General features: G+C 37.9%; 1 protein-coding gene across 1 annotated transcript; it reads left to right on the top strand.

Moving 5' to 3' along the window:
- The first annotated feature begins 444 nt into the window (after positions 1-444).
- On the top strand, positions 445-26,610 carry LOC137393402 (cAMP-dependent protein kinase catalytic subunit alpha-like). The gene is made up of 10 exons (XM_068079947.1): positions 445-737; positions 3,184-3,245; positions 5,452-5,580; positions 7,066-7,164; positions 8,604-8,686; positions 14,375-14,501; positions 17,030-17,125; positions 21,602-21,724; positions 22,933-23,097; positions 25,766-26,610. The coding sequence occupies exons 1-10, from the start codon at positions 677-679 to the stop codon at positions 25,889-25,891; spliced, it is 1,071 nt and encodes a 356-aa protein (XP_067936048.1). The 5' UTR covers positions 445-676; the 3' UTR covers positions 25,892-26,610.
- Positions 26,611-26,626: the final 16 nt, after the last annotated feature.

Below are 26,626 nucleotides of genomic sequence, written 5' to 3'. Positions count from 1 at the left end.
AAAATTTGTTATACTTGGTTAGTAGGCTAGATTTGTCAACTTTGCTTGATGGTCAAGCCTTGTTATGTCCTCCTAGCTTTGCTATGTCCTCCTAGCTTTGCTATGTCCTCCTAGCTTTGCTATGCTTGATGTATGTGCAAGAGGTGAAAAAGAGAGACACGCATATAAACCCTTGAGGAGTAACAAATTTGATTTATGGCAGACTACGCGAAGCCGTGCCCTATTAGCCTCACCTCCTAGATCACCCACAAATAAATCAAAGATAATTATTATTTGAGTGATACTAATAGCCTCAGAGCCACAGATATGTTAGTCTTTATGTTGACGGTTTAGCGGAGCTGATATCGATTGATTATCCGCAGTGCATTACTTAGCATAATAAGCTCTTAGTCTACAAAGCAAGAATTGGGAAGCAGTGAGAGCGTAACATTGTTAACTGGGTGCTTGTTGCAACGAGACTGGACAGGAACTATCTCCGACCTGAAGTGATGAAAGCTGCAGCAGAGTAGTAGCGCAATAGTATCCTGTCAAAGCTACAAGGCAGTGGCTGTAGTTTGTGTTTACCTTAAAACATTTTCAGTTTCTCAAGCCTATTTGATTGGGAAAGAAAATTCTGGTTATTCTTTCACTATCATATCGACTGCGACGCTGTTATTGCGGGTCGACATAAACAGCAATGGCTTTATTAAGGAGGCTGGCCTCTAAATCCAGCAAGAATCCAGAGACAGAGGCTCCGAGTGAGTATAGAACCATAGAGTAGTTGTCATGCTTTCACCATTGTGTGTTCGAGTGATCTCTGGGAGGAAGCCTCAGTAATTCATTCCTAAATGGTGTGGGCTGTTACCAATTTGTTTTTGCGTCTGAATTCTTACATCTGAACATTATCTACTGCATCTCTACTTGGGTTTCACTTTACTTAGTTTTTTCACATTGTACGTCTATGTTCAACTCGTGTTCTATCTACAAAGCAATGAGAGTACCATTGCTTTGAGCATTGATGGCTATGAAAACAGTGTATTGTGATAGTGATAGGCACCTCTGAGCCGAAAACAGTACGTATCTGTGTCAGTAAGAACTAATCATTTCATTTCTTTAAAAAAAGCTTCTAATCACAGTATTTTGAGCAGCGTACACTTGAGTCAGCGTCTAATAATGCTGCCACAAGCTAAGAGCAGGTTTCTCTGAGTGTGTATAACATTATAGGGCGCCGTAAATGGAGATATGACATTTATTAGTAGTATTTATAGCAGCTAATAGTTAGTTTTATGTGTCATTCTGCGTATTTCATCTGCGTTCAAGCGGGTGCCATGTACTTTTTATTGAATTTGACATGATTAGCATGTGCCAATTTGTATAAAATAATTGCATATGTGCTGCCAGCTACATCCCCTCAGGTATTCCTCTAACACCAAATCAAAGTGTCGTGTTGCTATAAATAACACAACATTGTATGTTGCAGCTTGAGTTTGTATTGTATTAGTCTGTAGCGGTGTCATTGGATTGGATGTGAAGAGTTATTTGATTGTAATAGTAACAGTTTCATTTCTGATTAACTGTGGACAAGCGAGAGCTGATTATAGACTCGGTCCCACTAACTATTCATGCATAAATACTTTATATAGCCCCATAATAATGCTGTTCAAAGTGAAGTGTCTAAGGTTTCATCACTGGAACCATAAACCACACGGATCTGCTTGCACCTATATTTGAATATAAAAGAACAAGCTGTTACGGAGATGTCTCAGTTGTTTTGCTGTAATTCACTTAGGCAAGATCCTGGCACCGAATGAATGGATTTTGGCAGCGGTGAGGGTTACCTTAGACTACACAGCTGTTTGAATAGGACAGTTGAGTCAACAGCTAGGTTTGTGTAAGGTTGTTGAGGCAGCGTTGAAGCGAGTTATTTGTATATCATGCATATAACAGTAGAATAATGAACCCTCTGAACAGGAGAGCTGTTAATCTCCAGCCAAAGACTGACATCCCGATGATGGATGCTAGCAGAGCTCAGAGGCTTGCTGAGTTCACCACTGCTTACTACTGACTCCGTAGTAGCTCTCTTCCTGGCTTATACGGTCTCTGCTGCGTGATAATCTCTTGCTCCAGGGTCAGACACCTGAACGCCTGTGTCACTCCTGAGAAATTACCATTGTGTGTTGCGATGCAAAACTATCAACAACATACGATGAGATTGTAAGAATGCTAAGCCTTGATCTTATGGCTTCATTGGTGAATGCTGCAATCACTCTAATGCTGCCGGTCTGATATTACTCGCCTTGGCATGCTGTCGGATGGTTCGGAAACGTTCAGCTAATTCATTTAGAAATTTGTGCGCTTTGAAGAAAGCAAATTGCCTGCTAGTGTGCCTAGGAGGCTACTAACGGGTATCTTTACGGGAGAATAACATTCGAATTTGTTCAACTCCTAAAAGTATAAAAATGTAATAGATACTTTACAAGGCTATAGTAGTTGAAATGGATGGAGTAAAAAGTAGGAAAGGCTGGATTGCGAATTATGAAATCATTTTATACTGTCACAATGTTTGAGTCATTGAAACATGCTTCATTCTAAGAACACGAACAGCGCTGCCAGGGATGTGGCTGTTCGGCTGTGACCTGTTGTGTATACTTATGAGTTAACACAGCATTCCAGAGAGATTGGCTTGTTACTTACTAGGTAGTTGTGTTGTAATCTCTGAAATCATTGAGCATGCACAAGATAAGATATACCATATTATTATATGTTTGCAAGTTCGTATCAGATAAGGAGGTGGCTAGGTGTGCGGCTACACTGGTAGGTAGTAAGGCGCTCATTAGGGCAGACCCATGTATTTCTATAATAAGGTGGACAACTCTATGAAACAACACATATTGTTATCTAATCAAACAATTACACTTAACACAGGCTATTACCAACACAGGAAATACGTAAATCCTCTTCGTGTCTTGCTGTTTGACGTGCTCCATGTTTGTTTTCTGGTATTGAAGTTCATTCGGGCATCTTGTCTAGCCATTGCGGATCGTAGCAGACGATTCTAGGAAACTAGGAATAAAGATGGTCGTAACATGGCTGCTAGCCTAAGGCCATACTCGTGATACCCCACTCGACTTTCTGCAAACATAAAAATGACTCAGTGTACAGATGACTTTACACTTATCACCATTATTATTTTTATCTTTGTAGTGAAAGCTTTCCTTAGTGACAGCAAAGCCGAATTTGAAAAGAAATGGGATTCACCTGATAAGGTATGTAAAGATTTGGCTCTAATTTGCTTTTTTCCCAAGTCTGTGTTGGCACTTGACCAAACTTTTGTGACGGTTCACGTCATAGCGTCCTGTTAAAAAATTTGAGCCAATTTTGGCAGATGAGATAAACAACATCTGCAGACAACTTATCACTATCTAGCTGCCTGCATGCGCCTCTATCTCTGTTAAGAGGCGAGCTTGTCCGACAGTCTAAGAGTAGGAAAGACTTGATCAGACTTCTTGTCTCATTCTATGTGTGCTACCACAACACGGAGTTGCTATGAGATTAAACCCAAAATGATAAAACATTTGGCTGTTCCAATAAAATTTGGAGCTAATACCAAGCATTATGAGTAGATACAGTGATACAATGGCGTCAGCGGTTCAATGGTGGCAGCGAAGAGATAGGCACGGACTACTGCCTCTAACTGATTCCTGCGTAAGAAAGGACTGCAAAAGCAATTCAATGTATCTGTTGGGGAAAACATTGCAAAACACCGTAAACAAGCATTGGTTGTACATGGCATGTTCTTGGTCAGAGTGTGCCAAGGAGCGGTCTATATAAAAAACAGGATTTTGTAGCATATTTCAAGAAATGCCAGCACCACAGTTGAGTCGCTGTGCTGAACTGGTAAAGCTGAATTGGCTTAAAAAATGACATTGATAATTGTTTCAAGAAAACGTCCAACTTTATCTCAACAATATAATGGAATAACACGTATGAAGAATATTCTATTAAGCGTTTTTCAGAGTTCCACATCCTGTAACTTTATGGAAATGTTTCTTGAATTCATCTTACTGTCGCAGGTATCTAAAATGATGAAAATAAAATTGAGGCATAGTTGAATATATGATACAAATAAAAGGATTGGGTAATTTAAAGAAATGTTATAACAGCTTATGCAAAAACTCTATCAATTAAAATACTGACTATAGCGTAAATGAGAGAATTATTCTTAAAATATGGCTAGCATATGTTTCCTAATTTATAGTAGTTGGCTGTATACTTATTCTGCTACACCACGATTATTAAACAGATTTGATACAGTAGTGTCAGGTTATCATGAGAAATAACTGCATTCACCCAGGAAAAGATTATTTGTCCTTTGGAAAAAATCAACAACAACTTATTGTTGCCAAATGGTGAGAATATTCACATTTTACATACTTCGTCAATAATTATTTTGCACAAATGAAAAGAACAGCATCGCTACCAAATTTCGATTATCGGAGGTTCAAATACATTACCGGTTTATAAAATTAACTAATTAGCGAGTGAATGAACTGGATTATCAGCAACTCAATGTTTGCTTTGTATTAGCAAGATTTGCAACGTAAGCTGGTGATTGTTGTACAAGTTACAGCCAACATACACTCTGTTTTCATGAGGAGGGTAATTCACAAGTCTGTGTCATCCACAAGTCTATGTCATCCACAAGTCTGTGCCATCCACAAGTCTGTGCCATCCACAAGTCTATGCCATTCACAAGTCTATGTCATCCACAAGTCTATGCCATCCACAAGTCTATGCCATCCACAAGTCTATGTCATCCACAAGTCTATGCCATCCACAACACGCGAATGTCCATTGAAGTACTTATTAACTCCAAGTGCGCACAGTTCCAAATCTACATCATCGGCATAATCGAAACATAGTGATAGGGAACATCAGTTTTGATCAACAATTAAGCGAGTCACACGCCTCGAAGCGAAGAGTTTTAGGATCAGAATATGTGAGACCGTAATTTATTAGCTTGAGCTCACCAGTAGAAAACAGCTCTTGCCAAATGCAGTACTGTTGTTATCCGCGGTCCACTTGACACAGTCGTTAATGCACTACCAATCCGTTACATAAATCCAATTTTATCTCTAATACTTTTTTAATTGCTGCATTTTATAGAAACTCCAAGTGTACCGTAAAGTTCAAAGAGGTTTTTACCTAATCCTATGTAGAATATTGTGGATTACAACTTTGTAATGCCAAGCGATATGACTATCTCCTTCATCGAATGACGAAAAGCATAACGCTCCACATTAACTTATTTTCTAATTGCTCAGTATTCACACACGCATTGACCTATCAAAGAATGGCCTCCAGTTCATTCTTGCAAAAATATTTTGCTGTTTATCAAACAAAACAACGTTTCACCATCTTGCTCAACCGGTCTGTGATTGTCTGATCAGCCAGTTAGCTTTGCTCTTTTAGAATACTGCCTCTCTTAATGAATTTGACCGAATAAAGACTCTAGGAACAGGTTCCTTCGGCAGAGTTATGCTCGTGAAACACAAGTCGAACGGAGAACACTATGCAATGAAGATTCTTGATAAACAAAAGGTAGGAAAAGGAAACTTCATTTTCAAAGAATAATTACACCTAGACCCTGGAGTCGGGCGTAAGATGACCAGTCTAGACTATTTCAATGAGTCAGCTGAGTCTTTTACAAGTTTTATGGTTCTAACTTTATTGATGTTAGACGACACGACCAAACAGAATGTCTTTTTACTTTTTACGTAAACTGAGACTCCTGTATCAAACATTACGATTACATAAACTTTAAGCACACCTCTTTGTTCATTAACTAGTTTGCCAGAGTGACCTTGACATTCCGTGTGCTTGTCGTATCGTGTCCCTTATGTCACATAGGAGATCATTAATTGTTTTTCTTTTGCTTCCAATACCTTGTCATCATTTTCCAGTTTATCCTTAACGGGTTGTAATAAATAATGACCTACTAGTTGCTTGTCAGTATATGCAACGATGTTGAACGCATGTACCAGGTGTGCCGACATTCCTACCAGCCAGCACTATACACTCTACAGCTGTTTTTAGTGTCACTGTCAGAAATTCAAATTATTTGAAAAATTATTCATTGATTTCTATCTAAGTAGGGGAAGGCTTGAACAGTAAGAAGAAATATACTGAGCATTCTAGAAGCTCTCTAATGTTAGAGTATGCTCTCTGAAGAGCTTAGGCTAAGGGTCAGACATTTTAGAACAAACAGAGCAATTCTAGGCTAAGAGAAATTTATACAGTTTTTGTTGGCTTGTTGTTTTGTTGGACATGAGCTGTATGACTAGCCGTATGACTAGTTGGAGGTCAAATGATTCCAAGATAGGGGAACTTTTAAGCAGTAAATAAATCACTCTCGTCTTGTGTATGAGTGTACGATTTAGCCTCTGCTTTCCTAAATGCTATAGCCTTTCCTTGTGTATGAGTGTACGATTTGGCCCCTGCTCCTCACATACTATAGCCTTTCGTTGGCTGGCATACCTATCTAAATGCAAATGTGAAATTTCACATTAGCTCTAACTGTATGAAGTAAAATATTGTGAGAACTAGCGACGATTTGCAGCTTGAAGACAAGTTGAATGAAAGTTGGTAAGCCTGGCAACTTTATTTGGGCACATGTAAGGGTTAGACAGCTTCTTATAAATGCACTGAGAATCTGTGTGGGCTCCATCAAAGCCACTAGTAGGCATACATAGTCATGTACTAGATGACTCTATCAACTCGAGTGACTTGCGGATTTCATGCTCATGAGTCCGACCACAATCTGTTACAAACATTAGTATGTTTACTAATTTATAAGTGCTTTACATGCCGGGCGTATATTTTTAGATAAGTTCTGTTTTGAAAGCTTGGCAGGATATGGTTTCACCTCACGCAATCAGCCCAGCGCTCCCAGCTTCAAAGCGATAGAGAATTTGTCAAATGTAGTTATATAACACGACCTCCGCCAACCCATAAACAATGTTGGTTTTACTGTAAGTGATATGACTGAAAAACGCCAACCCATAAACACTGTTGGTTTTACTGTAGGTGGTCCGGCTGAAACAGGTCGAACACACTCTCAATGAGAAGAGAATCCTTCAAGCGATCAAGTTTCCCTTTCTTGTTGCCCTCACCTATCATTTCAAGGTAAAAACAGTCAACTATGACATGTTTTGCTTGTTGTTGGACAGTGTATTGTTTCTGCAGTAGCTCCCTGACAGAAATAGTTGATGCTGAAAGTGTTGCAAGGTATACTAAACAGGCCAGAGACCAGCATCTCATACAGGGCAACAAACTTCAACCTGTTGCCTCATCACAAGTTCATAAGCTGGGCGGTATCTCATGCCAAAATCTTGCTCATAATCGCTGTCTATCCGGCAGCAGAAACCTTTACTAACTGCTGGTATATAATTTATAACTGGCACAAGCATTTAAGATGTGAAGTTCCAGCGCACACGTCATTCTGAGATTTGGGGAGCTGCAGAAGTTGATCACAGCCTTTGTCAGCGAGTCTGCCTCTCCTAGACCTTCTTGTACCCTTAACTGTTGCTGAGTGCTCTTGCAATCTTTCATCTCATATTTAGTTAACCCTGCTCTTACAGAAGTTGAAGCTTGTGCATCCATCGTGTTTTTACTAGCCGTTTCTCCAATTCTCTATTTTTTTGGAAAGGCTCGGCTGTTTTTGTCAATTGTAATGAATTGTGAGAATACGTATGAGATCAAATGAAATAATCTTTTGGCATTTTCAGCATCTCATATTTGTCACTCAGGCTTTGTTAATCAATTCTAGCGCGTCTTTGCAACGACCAGTATCCTGTTATGACATCACAGAATACGTATTATTTCATATTTTTATTAATTTGTTTTTAACTGTTCATATTTAATTTGTTTTTAAATCATTTCTCCTACTTATTGTATATATTTTTATTACAGTTAAAATGTTGATAGTGTCACGAAGGGCCATGAAGGACCAACGCTAATTCCATATTGATCGATATAAACTGGGAACAGTAAGACACTATTCAGGCGTAATTGTATAATCGTCTCTGATTGGTCACTGTTAAGTTATGAACACATTCGAACACACCAAGCACAAAATTTCGATTCAATATATCACAGTTATTACGCTGTACGTGTTCAAACTGATGCGGGAAAATCGAGCTCGACATACATAACAAAAACACTACATTTCACAGGATGTTATCGAAATGTTATGCGTATTAAATAACACAAAAATAAAATCTGCGCGTGGAAGAGCTTGAGCTAAAGGCTAGGGTATCAGGAAATATTGATCTGGCCCTCACCATACTTTGTCTTACTGAGGCCTGCTTTAAGTCATCCATAGTTGCAACTTTTTCTCCTTGAACTAGCAAAGAATATTATCGTTCCTTACGTTTATTACATTCACAGCTCCATGCTGTTTGTCTCCTGTAGATGAGTGCTCGGCCGCTTGCTATATCAATGTCTACTACTGTATTCAGTGATATGACGGTACAACCATAAAGCAGCGCATGTGTTGCACTAGGCTGCCAACTTTAGGTTGACTAGCCATTAAACGGGTAATGGATTTTCGCCGTATCTTACAGGACAATTCCAATTTGTATATGGTGCTGGAGTTCATAGCAGGTGGTGAAATGTTCTCACATTTACGGAGAATCGGAAGATTTAGGTGAGTCTTACGTCGTCTTGTCGCAGTTATTTTAGTAGATCGAGGAGGAGCCAGTTGCATCCTGTACGTAATGCATTTGCCATTAGCCAATAAGCCGGCCCTCTTGAAAGGTTAAAATGTGCAGTGGGTGACATTGAACTAGTTATAATAAGGTCAAAGGAGGTAATGGATGAGAGACAAGACATGAATGCTTTATAAATAGTGCTGTTACGGGAAACGCATGAGGGTAGAGGTAACTGGCTTATCTCTGCAGGAGCCAATTACCTACAATAGCTTACATGAAGCGTTTTACTAATAGGATGAGATGCAGACGTCCAGAATTCAATAATCTATCTCTCACAATTTTAGAAAAAATAAAGTAGTTTTTGCCTCAATTGGGATATACGATGAGTACACGAAAACTGGGGTGGGTAGCATTCATTGACAGTAAATAGCGATGTTGTAGCAAAAGTCATAGCCTGAGATCTTAATCAATATTGTAAAACATATTTTTAGCCTAAAAACATGTTTTAGGCTCCAATGACTGAGCACTCGCTTTGTAACATACGCATTCGGCATATACTAAAAATATTTTGTTGGATTTGATCGCAGGTCATCAATATAGTAATTACCGCGTCAGTCACGTCATTGAAAGCAGCATGTAGAAGATAACTCCAAATCTATAGATATGCATAGGACCAAATGTATGCTTTTTCACATGCTTCATTCCCATATAGATAATTTTCAACAATACTGGGGTATGCTCGATTAATCTAAAAGTATCCGTAAATTTTTTCCTTTAAAATCGGGAGAAGATCGTCAATAGTTAGTTGTCTATTGCAATAAACTATCATTTTTATTTTTACAATGTTTCCTAACAACCATAAACTTGTGCTTTTGATTCCAATTGTTAGCAAAAACGACACACTGTCATTCGAAACAACTGGCTTGTATTTAGAGAGCACAGAACAGTTGCACTTTTATTTTTGGCACAACAAAATTTCCTTTTTTTCTTTTATACGATGTGAAGATTCCAAATAACAATTCAAGAGGTTCACTTACACTTCCTCATAGCAGGCGTGTTGTAACACAACTTATAGATCGATGGGCTAGGCACACAGATTAAAAATATATCATATGGACTTAGGATGGTGGGCAGACAGCATAACAAGGAACGGAGTGTTTGTAGCCATAATTACTAGCATTTGTCACCTCAATCTTTGATAAACTGATGATTATAACCTTAGTTGTGGAGCTCAAGCTATCTTCTACCTAATTATAATTAGCATATAGAGTCAAGCCTATTCTGTTTACATCGTTACTTTGAGATCAGTTTCCTGAATTAAAATCATAGCGTATAAGAAAACAATGTACACCGCTTAATTTATTCTACAGCACAAAACCTACATCCACTCTTTATTAAATACCACTGTACCTGTGGTATTAAAACTAACTCATAATGTAAAACTATATTCAACATTAAATTTATAAAACTTAAATTAACAAACTAATAATAAGTAAATATTTTTATTGTTATCTGGGAGACACGTGAATGGAGAGTGTAGGGAGAGGTAGTAATAGAGGTACCCAGGCTTACTCACATGGACTTGAACTAAGTGAAGGTTCAACTAACTCACTCTAATTCTCTTTATTGTTTGTATATGTTTTTATGGTTTCTTCTATTTTGCAAATGTCTTGATTTTCAATAATGAAGCTACAATATTTTGAAAACTCTAAAAGTTGAATGCTGGAAAATGCTCTAAACGTCAAATAGCTACTGGAATTGTACATCGTATGTTGAAAAGTCTTTGCTGAGTTGATCAAAATAGAGGTTTGATCGTAGTAGAATATGCTTTCCCTTTGTCATGTAAGAGGCTTGACTGTACTGAGATTTCATGGGCTTGTATACTTTAAATATTATCACCCCAGACGCGCAAGGTTTTTAATACTCACGATTGTCTAGCATGTCTATGGAAATAATTCTAACCGAAATACTTTTAAAAGTAGTGTCTTCTACTTTTTCAAAACTAAATATTCAGCAGAGTGACATGTATGGGTATGTCATGCAATTATCACATGCTGATTCTTTGAAACAATCTTTTAAATGTCGACTAGAGTGCCCAGTCTATGAACATGTGCTTAGTTTTTGTCACTCAGTGTAGTTGTGCCATAACATACATATAAGGTTATTTCTATACAAAAGATTTTGCTCTGTATATATGTGTTGAATGGCTTGATGTAAGATGGAATTTGATTGGCTCATATTAAAAAAAACCTGTTAACCTAGTGACTATTTTAATTTCCTTTGAAAGGTAATGATCAATAATATAGTGAAAGGATACTGGCGCTTGTTTATATCTATATTGATGACGGCTTGCTCGACTTCTTCTATTCAACTGAGCGTTTGCACAAGTACATTTATTGATGATATAAAATAAATGGTCTCCAAACTATGGAGTAGAATTATATAAATCACATCTCAACCTCCAACTGGCTTTAATATCGATCCTGTCCTCCTTTGAAATTGGGGCTTCCTTATATATAATAAAGATAGCAGATGCCGGCCGATACAGCTGATACGGCTGACTCGGCCGACATGGCTGATTCAGCTGATATTAGGGATTCCAAAATATATGTCATATCACTCTCTGAGCATTAATCAATAAATAGGAAGCCCAATTAAAACATTAAAAATGATTAACTAAAATTTTTGACACCAGTTATAAGAATTTACTAAACAAAAATGAGTGTTATGTACATAAATATGTAAAAATAGATGAGTACTTGAAATATTAAAAAAGCATGGTCTCATCGCAGTAATAGCAAAACTCTTGATTTGTGGTGCAAGAGAGTATTTTATATGAAGCAGCAGAGTGATGAGTTATTATTACTGCTGACTGTTAGCCGGTGATTTAGTAAGCGTCAGTATTGATTAGACTGAATGGTTTGTGTTTCCGTCCACCTACAGCCGCTTCTACATATTTAACACTCGCTTCTACATATTTAACACCCGTCAGCTCTTTCTGACAAGACATGTTAATTATTAGTGAGAACCAAGAAAATTGGCAGCTCTAGAATATCAGCATTTAGTTCTCACCCCGCGCAGACAATCGACATGTTTTAGATCAATAGCTAGAATAATATTTGACTTTCTATGATATTCGTTGGCACAATGTAGTTTTTAAATTCGATTCCGCTGCCATGTAGAAGCCTTATTTTTCTGCCACAGCCAAAAGACTGGAGTGACTAAAAAGTTGGGCAATTTTTAAAGTAATATAGCGGACATACAGACATACAGACAAACCTCAAATGATTACAATGTTTTTTGAACTAAAAAAAGTAACACAAGAAAAACATTTAGGGTTCTTTTATGACCATAAACCAACTCTTTTAGCGCAGTATGACTGCATGTAAAGAGGGAGTTAGGGCAGAGCTTGTAACAGCTGATTGTGATAGTGTATGTCATTTTTTATAATCGCATGTATTCATATTTTATGTATAAAACGTTGTGGAGACAGTCATATTTTCGCTAACCAATAAATAGACAGTTGTCCTCTGATATAAAAAAATTGTCTGTATAACAAAACAATTGGCTGGATACATTTGTCATCCTTTACAAATTGATCAAGTTCCATAATACGTACGTAGCAATATTATTTACATGTGCTCCATCAAACCTGCTTTGAAATAAAGAGAATTTGTTGTGAGAGGTTCGATGTGCATTAAGTTATCATTGTTCTTGCTGTATAGCATCAACTCTGACACTTTAGGTTGCCCTAACAGTTATTATTTCTAAGGCGTTTATGAGTTTGTCATTTTAGCATAAGTTCACTGATTGTTTTAAAGAGACTACTACCACTACTACCGCTATTAACCTATTCAAATGATTTAAGAACTTATGAGACACAAAACTTGCCGGGTAAAACCCCAAACAGACTCCCTAACTCAAGTGCACCTGAAGTTACTAGAGCGGAGTCTGCTGCTGATGTCACTATTTACATGATAGAAATCATCAATGATGACATCAGAAGGTTTTGGTCATTTACCCTTTCCTGCAACTTGCGGTGAAACGAAGCTAGAATGGTGCTCATTTTAATTCTAATGAGCTGGCAAGGGAGATTAAATACAAAAGCTAGTCAGAAGGGAAACTAATCCGTTCTAACAGCCGGGGATTACTTGGACAAAACTATCAGCTGATAGCCAATAAGGAAGCTGTATGCTATTGAGTAATACAACACAGGGTATATTCCTGACATATAAAACCCTTTGTAAAACAAGTTTGTGCATGAAAATTTGGCAAACTTGTAAATGTATTTGCTAATAATCTTTTTTGAAGGTTTTCAACAGTATTTTGTTTAAATCTTTTTAAAATATTTCAATATTAAATTGAATTTGTAATACTTAAGCTCTGATGTAATTCCATAAGAATCCATTAACCAATGATTGGCTGGTTGACTATATTAGAATATAAGTGTAGTTGTGTTGAAAGCTGGTGTCTGTTGCCAACAGCATGTCCCCACGCAGCACTGTTCTTCCAGCATATACGATAGCTAAAATAGCTCCTTCGAGTTTATTCATAGACCCTTATAATCAGCTAGTTCATTCTCTTGGTCAAATGTCAGGATGTCAAAATGTTTGGAATGCCTGGCACAAAAGGTGTCTATAAATATAACAGCTGGCAGGAAACCGTATGATAATATCATGGTTATATTTGCTATTATAATGACATTTTTATTTAAATCTCACCCATTGTAAACCTCAGTTATATTTGTCTTTCATGGCATTTTGGGTGCACTCTCGTTGTGCTCAGGGGCATGGAGCTGTCTTCTGCTGCCAACTAACTGCTGCCAGTTTACCATCGCCTGCTGCCTGGTCTTTTTATTCTCTTCAATAGTCTCACCTTTCATTAAATGTGTTTAGACAAACTTTTATAGTATGTCTGGCACAAAAATATTCCAAGTCAGACCTAAGGACACTTTCAAGGAAGATAAACAAAGATTATGGTGCAGACAATTCTACGTTAATCAATAGTCATGTTTTCTAATTATTTGGCATACATGTCCGTGAGCAGTAGTGCAGGTTAATCACAAGTAGTATCAAACTACCTACTTGACTAACTAAAACAGTTTAATGCTCTTGGCAGTGTATTATTATCTGCTGTCCAAAGATTTTAAAAATTCTGTTTAAGATGGCGTAATATCTGGCCTAAAATGATTTACTGACAATATAATTATGGGTACGTTGTCAGTGCATTCCATTATTCAGGTAGATTCTGCTAGGGAATGAAGTACATCAGTGTGAGCAGATGAACAGCCAGTGAAGATTAAAAGTAGTAAAAACTTTGTCTTCATTTATTTCAAATATTTCAAAAACAGCTCATGCAATCTCTCCTGTTTTAGTTGCTAATTTCTACTTACTGCTTGGTTTTTACCTAAGTTTTGTTAAAATTGCATGTACAACAGTTAAAATATATTACACGTAGTGACGCCATTTTCCACATACTTTTCTTTTGAGCATTTTAACCGCAATCATTTTTTGTCGAGTTTAATCTTGAAACTTCCTGGCAGTCAGGTCAAAATATGAAAAACACCAATTCTCATAAAATTACATAACTTTATGTAATTTCATCTTTAAGAACTCGACATCCATTTAATTTACTCAAGATTGAATCCGACCAATCAGGCTTAAAGGAAACTGTTTGCATTTCAGCGAACCACACTCAAGATTCTATGGCTCCCAAATAGTACTAGCCTTTGAGTACCTCCACTACCTCGACATCGTCTACAGAGATCTCAAACCTGAGAATATTCTCATAGACACAACCGGCTACCTCAAGGTTAGTGTTGGCCGATAGCCAAGGAGTTTATATGTAAATATGGTGACAAATAAGGTGTTGGGACCAATAGGAGAGTTGACGGTTGTTCTAGAGAGAGGGTGGTCAGGTACCATGAACTGCTTTTTAAAGTTGTGATATTTTATGTCTATCTGAGCTCAGTCTTTAAATAGAGTTGTACAAAAGGCTTGTCGACGGCCATAGGAGGCATTGTTGATCTATGAAACCGATGTTTTCTTTAAATCTGAAAGTCTTTAAATATCTCCATCTAGTTAAGAGACCAAGAATGATTATCTGAGTAGCTAACATTAAACCATAACTGTCACGAACAACTTTTATCGTATTTACTAGGTAAATCAGACACGCTGATTCCGATTTTGTACTCAAAATAAAGATTAGTCCATTAACCTTCAAAGTCATTTAGGCTTTTTTAAAGCGTTTCAATATCCGTTTCGAAAACAACACAATCGGCATTACAAGCTCCGCCCATAAATATGTGACGAAACCTAGCTGTTTCTGGAACGGAAGTTAAGAATGTTTAGTCCGATTTAGAATAATAGAGATGGGCGTCTTAAAACCCATTATTGTCTAAATCCAGCCTGTAAATAATTTCAGTTTTTTATGAAAGGTATATAAACTATTTAAAATTGCTCGTAGCTTGTTACATGACATTTAAATGGGCTGGACGCCGAGAAAAATGAGCTCAAAATGGGCGGTTTCATCACAAGCTAGCGTTGTTATCACGCTTTTTAAAATATGCAATGCTAAATAGCTCATCTACCTTTCAGAACAGAGTGTTATTATTCTTAAGGCTGAATTTAGATATTAATGGATTTTAAAACACCAATCTCTATTATTCTAAATCGATCTAAACATCCCTACGTAACTTCTGTTCCTAAAAAGCTAGGTTACGTCATGTATTTATGGGCGGAGCTTGTTATGCCGATCGTGTTGTTTTCAAGACCGATATTAAAACGCTGTAAAAAGCCTTCATTACTCTGAAAGTTAGTGGACTAATCTTTATTTTGAGTACAAAATCGGAATCGGCGTGTCTGATTTACCTAGTAAATACGATAAAAGTTGTTCATGACAGTTATGGTTTAACACTGCGTTTCTCAAAGCTCACCAAGGGATTGAAGTTTATAGTCTTTTTTATCAATTTTTTTTGCTTTGGTTTTCTCTTTACCTAAATTGTAAACTATTGTATATAAGTTTACATTGTAGTAAGCCGAGCAGGTATTAGAATAGTCTGAATTAAGGCTGGTTCATACTATATCGTTATATCTAGGCGTTGATGCCACAATACTTCGGTGATCGTTGATGATAACGATGTTAACACTATCACAAACCCATCCGCGTTTACATTAGGAAATACTTCGTTGGTTCCGTAGTGTTCTCATTTTTCTTTTTAATTCTTCGCGAATAAACCTCTTTGTTTTCGCATGCTGGAATCAAATACTAGTCCCGCAACGACTATCATAAACGGAAATAAATGAGCCACGCTATTCGCGACCCGAATTACCATCGTCGAAATGATTCACATTTGAAAGGTCATCGTCGATGCTCAGCGAAATATCAAGAAAGTTTGAAAGATGCAAACTTTCCTGAAGTGTCTGCGTTGCTTCGTCGATACCATCGATTTACGGTTCACCTAATCAACGATGAATGCCCAACGGAAAGCGCTGACATACGGTGATATAGTGTGAACCAGCCTTCATTTGGTAGCGCAGTTTCCAAGGGAGAATGTTGAGTTTTTACCAATAATCAACTACATTATGTAATCAATCATCAGTTGGTTATCAGCTATGTTGTGTGCGCCACTTTACAGCTCTTTATCAAGTTGGCCAGCAACACACAAAATTAACAACAATAGTTTCCTTTCCTGAGAGGTTAAGTTGACCAGAAGCCATGCCACACAGTGGTACTGAATAAGCCTCCAAATGTACTCAGTGTTACAACAGAAGGGTCTTAGCTTTGTCCTTCGTTGGGGAAACACTAGTGAATACATATAGCACTGGCTTTGGAAATAATAAGGCTATTGTTCACAGCCACAAAACAAAAGGCAGAAGCTTGTGGTGGTGGTTGGCCTCTTGCAGATGCATGGTACTGGTGTAACCATCACCTGTCATCACCTGTCATCGCCTGCAGCAGATGGTTCCTAGCACTAGCCTAAGATCATTTTGTCAGAATGTTGAAATGCTTCAATAGAATACGTAAAGCATGGCATAATCTGGAATAGACCTCTATAATGGTTTGTCAAAAAGCCTTCCAGTATAAAAGCCTTTGAAGACCTCAATGATTCTCAAATTTCTTGAAGACCTCAATGATAAACAAACCCTGGTATTTCGCTGAACCAGTGCCAGCAAACTAGCAGCGTAGTATAAGGAATTTGTGTCTCTTTTCTGTGTCTGCCCATCCGTATCATCGAGCAGGTGCGTGCTTTGCTTTTGTCTCTATTTGCACTCACGAATAACTGTCTTCATCAACATATCTCTTTAAAGATATTAAATACTAATAGCTTCTCATTTCAGGTGACGGATTTTGGCTTTGCCAAAAAAATCAAGGGAAGAACCTGGACATTGTGTGGTACCCCAGAATATCTGGCACCAGAAATAATCCTCAGCAAGGTGAGTTGTTGTTCCAGGTACCACAGGATGTGGCTAAACCGTTCTTGGCAGCACTGTATCTTGCCAGCGACTCGCTTGGCATTTGAGCTGGTCTACTAAAATACTAGTCCTGCACTAGCCACGCAGTGCTGCTTACTATTGGCTGGTTTACATTATCAGGCATCGTATCACTATAATATTGTTGAGTTTTCTGCACCATCAGCGTGAGCACTACTGTGAGAATTCCTGTATCAGTTTTCCGGTTAACATTTGCGTCAGCGTAATTTTCTGCTTCTGAACTTTACGAATGAAGCCATAATTTAATTGCTGCCAAGTACCGTGTCTGTGTAATGCAAGAAAATATGCGTAACTGGATAATGGGTAGGCGTAACATAAGGCTTAGCCAGTTGACGAATCCACAATCTCTCTTCTTTTAATCCTTTTTGATAAAATTTCTATTTATGTTGCATCAATGAAAACCTTTCACTTACGCGTAAGACATCACCCCTTAAATAACTTTCAGTGTGAAATCCGTTTGCTTTTAACACTTTTAAAGCTTGCCAGTTTTAACTGATTACATCAGCACACACCCAGATGTAGGAATCGTGCCAATACTGTAAGATGTTGATTGAAACGCCAAGCGCACATCGGTATATATCATGCTATGCTAGTGTGACATAGCTAGGTAGGCTAGAGAAACGAGGAACTATGAACTGAGCTAGTGTGGTGAGGGAGAGGAATGGTAACTCAGCAGTCACCCTCTTTAGCATTTTCTGGTGAAAATAAAAAATAGCGAGGAAGACGAATGGGAGTGAAAGAAAAATGTCGGAAGAACAGGGAGTAGTGAAGGATGTTGAGCACGAAGGCTGTTTGGAAGAAGTGAGTGGCTATGAGGTGAAGACTGAGTGACGAGTTGATAGGTCAAAATAGAGTTGAAAAGGTCTGCAGCAGTGCTGGGGAAGAGTTGCCAGCCGACAACTCATATTGGATAGAGAATGAGAGGGTACATGAGGATGACCAGTGACTAATTTGTTCTTTACTATAGTAGACAGCATCCTCGGGCTGGTTAATTAAACTGAACAGACGTGGTAGCAAAAAGGCATCTTAAAGACAAAACAAAAGAAATATTGTCACTGTTACATATGGTATAAAAATGTCATAGCTAGTGTAATAGCAATAGCTAGCCACTATGGTTAATAATGTAACAATTTTGCTATCTGATGTAATCTATTCTTTTTTTTTAGTGGACATGTTTTTATAGCAGTTAGCAATCACTGCTAGCATACAAACCATCAAAGGATTATTAGTGGTTTGTACTATTTACAATGTCCTAGTAACTATTGTTTGATTGGGATCGATGACTCTCAGGACCAGTCAGCTCTGGGCTCACCTTTATTCTCAGCCAGTAATTCTTCCGAACCTGGTAAAAAGTTTTATCTGACACTTGGCTTTTCGTTGACATCTTGTGAAGTCTAACATTCCTAGAACTAATGTGACCATGATAGTTTTGTCTAGTCTCCGGCTAGAACGATTATTTAAACACCCAAACAAAGACCAGATAAAAATACTATCGCAGCTTAAATAACTACTTATGCTACATAAAGCAGTGATTAACATTAGTCTTGTTGGGTCTTGTTATCGCACTATTAGACAGATCTCAACTTTGGCTGCTTCATTTCTGTGTATATACCTACAATATTACACAACCATATTTAGTTATTATCATGAAGTAGGTCTGTCATTATCATGTTACACTGCGCTGACCTGATAAACGGACGATAATATTAACAATAAAAATATGAAAAAGAACGACAAGAAATAGTAACGATTCGTGCCTGCCTGTACACTAGTGTAAATTGCTTGTCGGCTCGCAGGCTATTCTTACAATACTCTGCCAAAGCATGAGTCACCACCTTTAATAATAGACTAAGGACCTACAGACTCGACCCGATTAGCATCAAGTTGCATTTAAGCTGTCGCAATTCTTTGTGCTTTTTGGAGAAGCAAGGCCAGTTTTTAAATGGTGAAAAGCGTTTAGCGAAAATAATAAAATGTTAACGATCAGTTTCATCTCGAAGAATCCACAGGAACTGATTGCAAGAGAAACAAAAGCACTCATGACAGCCAATCAGTGCATCACATAGATATTAGTCAGACACTCAGAACATCACATAAAGTAGCAGTCAGCCAATCAGTGCGTTGCATTAAAATTAGTCAGCCAATTGGTGTATTGCATTGATATCAGCGACTGAAATTTCATTCTATTAATTTGGCTATTTTTGTTAGAAGTTGCAAACTTATTCCAATAGTTGCACGCGATTAAGCTTGATTTGCTGAAAATAATAATTTTGAGATTTTTAAAACACAGTTAAAACTTCTGATGGCCCTACCGATAACTTAACAAAAATTTTATCTTTTGTCTTCATCAGTTCAACTAGGGTAAGACGACTTTTATATGCTGGTCAATAGGATTTAACCAGTCATATATCCACTCTGATTCACAGATTTATGGGCTGATTTGGGTTTCTATCAGACGCCTTGATCTTAAGGGCTTGCATAATCTTTTGAAATTGTTAGAACTGCTATCAAAACAACTAAAAAAAGATGCTGCGCTCAACTCATCTCTTGTCTCGGTGAATCAGACTTTCACCATTATTTCACTAGTGAACAAGTAGGTTATTGCTAGGGCAGCGTGCAACAGCAGTGGGCACACAACTGAGACTCATTCATTTTAGTAATGCCATTTGTATGTTGTGATGACAACTCAACTAGAGGAATGTCTAGAGCAGTTCCTTAGTTTAACATAGATGCACTCACATATGCCATAGATGTAATCAACAAGTTTATGTTTTATTATTAGTATATTAGTAGCAGAACGGGCCTTTCTATAATTTATTCATTGCCTTGAAAACACAAGCCATTTTATCTTCATCTTGAGTTCTGCATTATTCAGCTCAGGCAATTTGACAGGAGCCCTTCTCCCTTCAAACAACGCTGTCATTGATGGCAAACTTTGGTGTCATGTCACCAGAAGTTTCACTTTTACATCACCTTGAGCTAACAAATGGAGTCTATCTACACAGGCTTATGCTTGGCACTGGTGTCCCGGGGCACACACTTTTGATGGCGTCAACATTAAAACCATTTTGCTGGCCAGAGTTCAAAAGGCCTACATACCCTGGCTTTATCGGCTAATAGTAATAACGCCAATAGGGCTTTGACTTTTGGACAAGTTGGGAGAAATACTAGGACCATTATTGCCATTATACTTTTGGCTGCCAATGAAAAGGCATGATTGGAGCCTCTAAACACCAGCCTCTGTAGCAACCCTTTGAAGTGGCCAGTGCTAAGTGTTCCTTATTACCAGGAGCAAAGACTAACTTTTCTAAATCGTACAGAGAGAGAGACTTTTTAACATTGTATCTGCTGCTCTAATCAACATGGTACAAGACTGCAGGGTGATGCTAACTTACTAGGAAACTTCAACTTAACAAGTTTTCCTTCTGAATATTAATCGAGTAGAGCCTGTGGATCTGCCAAACCATCCATCATGCGCTTGCATAAATTTAAAGAATGGCATGCTTTGTTTTTCTCACGAGAATCAACATGTAAATTATGCAACTGATGTAGGCCTCCTTTCTGAGTTTGCTTCAAGAATCTTTGATAGCTCGTGAGAAGGGACAGTTCTTAAAACACTAATGGTTTGCTTTCAGTATTCTAGCTGACTTAATACATGACAGCACAATACCATCATGCTGACAGCGTTTAAATCTCTTAGAATTTGCCTGAGAGGCAGCACATTTTTACGATTGAGAAGAGTTTAAGGTTGGATTCCAAAAGGAACTAGATATTCCGTCTGTCAGTTGACCTTCCCATCATTTCTCTGCTGTTGAACTCCATTGATGGATTTACTTGTCAGCTTTAGTGATTGAAAATTCCACAGGTGACATCAAACAACTCTGAGTAAACACACTTGCATATTTGATTATGCTAATCAGATGCGAAACTGGGTTACCCGGGTGTCTTTTGAAACCAGACGATGAATAAGAGTTGAACCACAGTCGCTTGTTTATAGTTAGAACCCTAAACTAAAGCAGTTCCTGCAAACATGCCAGTTTACCGTCATGCGGGACCTTCTCCTTTCAATGCGTCGCAATACACCGCTTGGTGAATGGTCTGCCCTTGAGCCGATATTACTGATGAACCAATCGCTTTCTTTCATCTTAAACACCCAGCGAGAGAATTTCATATTTTATCAACTGCCCATCTACCTATAGGAAGGTGTTGCCTTATTCATGTGCCTATCAATAGTTAAATGTTAAACTCAATGAGAAAGATTTTATCATTTTTGTTATTATTAGAAAGCACAGTCAAAGTACCAGTGCTTTTATACTTGCCATACAATAAAACTAGGACTAGGGGAGGCTTCTACACTGACCTGCCTACCAACTGGGTCTAGCGCAAACAACTGTATAAGGTATATTACTCATTGTTCAGGGGTACAACAAGGCGGTAGACTGGTGGGCTCTCGGTGTGCTTATATATGAGATGGCAGCTGGGTACCCTCCATTCTTCGCAGACCAGCCAATCCAGATATACGAAAAGATCGTCTCAGGAAAGGTGCGTATTTCTTTTTTTACAAATTGTTTTGGTAGCTTAGGTTTTGCCAATCGTTTAAAACTAAATGTCTGATCTCGCTTTCGAGTTGATGACAGATACCTACCGATGACACCTCTGTATCGTTAAGATAACAGGAATACGTTGTCTGGGAGCTGGGAGCTTAGTAAAGTTGCAGACCCGAGGCTAACGAATATATGAATATTCAAAGCCTAGGCTACAGAATGAATTATCTAAAAATACATCATTGCAATGTAAATACAGGTGTTAGCATTCTGCTCAATGTAAATTTCTTCTACATGTAGTTTTGTACTGTTTCATATTTACATGTTTTTATGTCCTGGGATGCTCTAATTTTATATAAAAGATAAAATTTTCTAGATCTTTGTTCACGTATATTCACTCTTTAACTCTGCCTACACCCAATTCTAAAGGTTTTGCAGGTGCACATCGCCTCATTTCTTTACCCAAATCTGGCTAGTTACCTCACTGAAAGTGCCGGAGTTCTTTCTCTGGCACCTCGCCTTCTGGTTCTTTCTCTAATTTACCTAAGGCTAAGGAATGATGACTATCGACAGGTCAGCCTTGAGTGCTGACTTTACGTTTGCAAACTATCCAGCTTGTCAAAGTTTACACAAGTTTTTCTTTACAAGAAAATGTCGGCGCTTCCTTTCAGAGATAAACTTACATAAAGTTTTGGTAGATTTTATTCGAAAGTATCGGCATTTTTTATAATTTGTGATCGTTTTTAATGTTTGAGGTGATCTGACTACCAGAATGTTTCAAGATTAAAATCGACAAGGCTTGATCACGATTGAAACGTTTTCAAAAAAATAAGTGCTGACGTCATTAGTTGTACGGCTGCCTGTCTCTCTCTCTCATTATTCATATCGACTATTGTGTTGAAGTTGCAGTGTTAAGCGTCTCTATTCTGTTGGTCTCTTTGCCGAAGTGCAACTATAAACGTCATAATGGCACTATGGTACTTTCGCTTGAATATTTGCGGTTTAGCACGATCAAGGGCTGCCAATCTTCATTTTAAAACATCCTGGCAGTCAAATCACCGTGTACATCAAAAACGATCACCAATGATTGAAAAATACCGATACCTTTGGATAAAATTTAAAATTTTGTGTCAGCGCATATTTTTAATGCCATTAGAACTAGCGCTGACTCATGCTATTGGTGTATCCATTGAGACGATGTTGTAGGTTCGATTTCCTGGACACTTCAGCAGCGATCTCAAGGATTTGCTAAGAAATCTCTTGCAGGTTGACTTAACAAAACGCTTTGGAAACTTAAAGAACGGCGTAAATGACATTAAAGGACATCGATGGTTCTCCTCCACAGACTGGATAGCCATCTACCAGAAAAAGGTATTTAAACTATGTAATTTTATGATTTATTTTAATTTACAAATGTAATTATATTTTATCATTACCTGTTGAACTGCATCAAGCAAACTGGCTCCATTCAAGACTTCATTCATTAACCGCAGTGTTTGGTTTCTTTCAAAATTAAAAAATGTATGAGCAAGATAAGATGCTAGTATACTTTGAAAGCACGAAAGTAGTGATATTTAATATATTCATTATTGTGATAAGGATAATTACACGTATACAGCTCAGGTTATTCTAGGAAATATGCTGTACCATTGCACTACCTCAATGTTGCTGATTGAGTGCTGCGTAAATCAGTAAGTAGAAATCTCTGGCTCCAACATCTCTTCTAGCACACATTCCTACGCAAATATGCTGCTTTTTTACTGTCTATAGTCTAGTTGTGTAGAAATAATGATAGTTAATTAGCTTTCTGGTAAAATATGGAAAAACAAGGATAATTTTCCTTTGGGAGTATAACAGCTACAAATGGATACCCAAGTTTACTATTAGCTAACAACCTCGCAGCAAGTGTACTACGCCTATCTTACCAGTGCTGACATCGATGCATTCATATTTTCTTCCTTTACAAATCTTGCCTACCTCTGTACCTGCTGTACCCGTCATGAGTCCTGTCCTGTCCATCTCTTACCACTCTCACCATTTCAGCTCGACGCTCCTTTCAAACCAGCTGTTGACCCGGAAGGAACCGGCAAAAACTTTGACAAATATGAGGAAGATGAGAAACTATTTCGCAAAAATTCGAATGACAAATACCATGCAGAGTTTGCAGACTTCTAATTCAACTCAATACAAATTACAATTATTCGTCACAAATATATATGTCCAGGTATGGGAGCGCATTTGCTTATAAGCTCAAATCCGGGTTCAGTGCGGTACCAAAATGGCGAATAACGCAATGTTAACATCTGCGGTTTCTTTTCTTTTGCGTGAAAATCTTTAACTTTCTGTTCTTTCAAGCAGTTAGCTCATTAAACTAACCAGCAACGTGATCAAATGTCATTATGAAGTAGCAAGCCTATAAAATATTCCAAAAATGGTAGTTTCTCAAAACCTAGCATAGGTCCTACCAACTCACGTCACTCGCACAAATCCATATTCCTTGCTGTGCACTTATCACCTTCGTATTCTCGCGCTTTGAATCTTTTCACAACCAGTTGCTTTACTGCCATACCAATTCTTAAAGTTTTGGGTTGTACCATGCATCAGTATCCTAAATACTAGATTGTTTTTTTGAGCAAATACTTTACTATTTATACAACAGCACCAAGATATTTTAAAAATCATTTTAGTCACATACTAGAACATGTGAATGATAAATCAGCACGTATTACCTATCTTAGATTCAGAACATAATGATACAGTCCTAAAAGTTAAAACCCCTTGAACTTATGTGTAATGTAGCCTTTCAAATGAGAAAGTGGACGCTAGTCAAATGTAGTAATGAATTACTGGTAGATATTTGATATCTCGTATATAGTGTTGAGACAATTTTGTTCATACCTTCTTATAGTACTTATAAAATCATTAACACATCTGATTGCAATTCGGGGTCCCAAATCAGCATCTTGAACCCAGGCATAAGAGTTTACTGACCACGCTGAGCTTTTAATCCAACGATCTGGCCTGATTAACCGAGCAGACAACTCATATCTGACATAGTGTAGCATTGCATAAAATATAACACTAACCAAAATAAGGAAGCGCTTAGGCAGTGGTTAGCCAGTGCGCATAAACACCCTTGGTAACCTGCTGGTTATGCCAGGTAGTATTTTATCAATCCATGTTCTAATCCATGGAAGTCTATTAACTAACTCAGTGCATTCACACTGAAAGGAACAAGTATGCTATATTTAGCCTACCGATCAATATGAAAGTAAAATGGATTCTACTATCACAGAATGCCTGAAAGGCTTGCTTTATTAGCTACTAGCCACGATAGCTCAGATACTCTGCCCTGTTTCACAGTTACGTAATGAACATAATAACACCTTACGTACAACGGCCCCATATGCAGCTATTTCCTTCCTATACTGACATGCGGTGGGTTCCCATGGTAGCCCACCATAATAACATGGTTATACTACATGATATCAACATAGTTATATACCAAACCCACATGATTATGTACCATACTGTCATATTACTCTGATAAACCGGTATTATTGCGCGTCATACTCATGCGGTTATAGATCCAAACCCCTAAAAATCTATTTACTTGGTTACACAACACATCAAATTACATAGTACAGCCATTTGGTTATGTGGTGTACCCACGCAGTTACATAGCGCAGCCATTTGGTTATGTGGTGTACCCACGCAGTTACATAGTACAGCCATTTGGTTATGTGCTGTACCCACGCAGTTACATAGTACAGCCATTTGTTTATGTGGTGTACCCACACAGTTACATAGTATAACTACGTGATTATGCCACTAAGTTACATGGGGCACTTATGCAGGCGCCATCCTAAACCCACATAAATACAGTTTACACACAATTTCGTACTGAAATTACAAGGTTACATACTATAGGGCTGACTAATTGTCTGTGCATCTTTGCTCGTCTTCAACAGGTAAAAAGATCGACCATATTATATCCTTATCCGATACCATTTTTGAGCCATTGTTACTTCGTTTACAGGTCGAGGCTCCCTTCATTCCCAAATGCGGAGGCCCAGCAGATACAACAAACTTTGACGATTACGTAGAAGAAGCTCTACGCATATCATCATCAGAAAAATGCCAAAAGGAGTTTATCGACTTTTGAATATCATATAGAATGAGTTTTAACTATTTATTATGCTTAATAGTCGTGACTTTATTCCGTACCAGTATTTGGGTCTGGAGTAAGCTACTACATTCCACCTAATGCTAGTTGGCCGAGACACTGCGAACGAGCGGCGGACAATCAGCGGCTGAGCTTTGGACATGTTGTCCAGTAGCTCAGCTATGGTCACTCCATTTCTGCTCTTCTAACGAACACACAAATCGCATCGATTCCTGCTTGGCTCGACTCCCGTGAGTTGATCTCCGCAAGAAATTCAACATCCTGACCAATTTATTCGTTATTTTAGCGTATGTGAAGTAGAATATAAACCATGTCACTCTACGCTCTCATCCCTTGTACAAACTACACGGTATGAAGCCTAGCAGTACTTATATGTAGTCTGTCATTTTTGGTATTCACGCTATTAACAATCTTCCGGAAAGCAAGGAATTCTGTCATGGATGGTGCTTTATTTTCTTTAACAATTACATTTAGCCCTCTATGACTAATCATAGATTGTTAACTCTATGAACACTATCATACTAACTGGATTGCATTATCTTGCCTGCTAACACATCCAGTAGTCCAGGAGTTATCTCCCCACAGCATGTGTCATCTGAGCAACATATACACTGTATTTAAATGTAATTCATTGTTGACTTTTGTCCTCTTCTGTCAATGCACGATGAATAAACTGAATAAACTGAATAATGAGACCACTGCAAGGCAATTTTC

Source organism: Watersipora subatra, chromosome 4 (assembly GCF_963576615.1).
Source record: "Watersipora subatra chromosome 4, tzWatSuba1.1, whole genome shotgun sequence".
Lineage (NCBI taxonomy): Eukaryota > Metazoa > Bryozoa > Gymnolaemata > Cheilostomatida > Watersiporidae > Watersipora > Watersipora subatra.
This window is presented reverse-complemented; position numbering and strand designations above follow the sequence as displayed.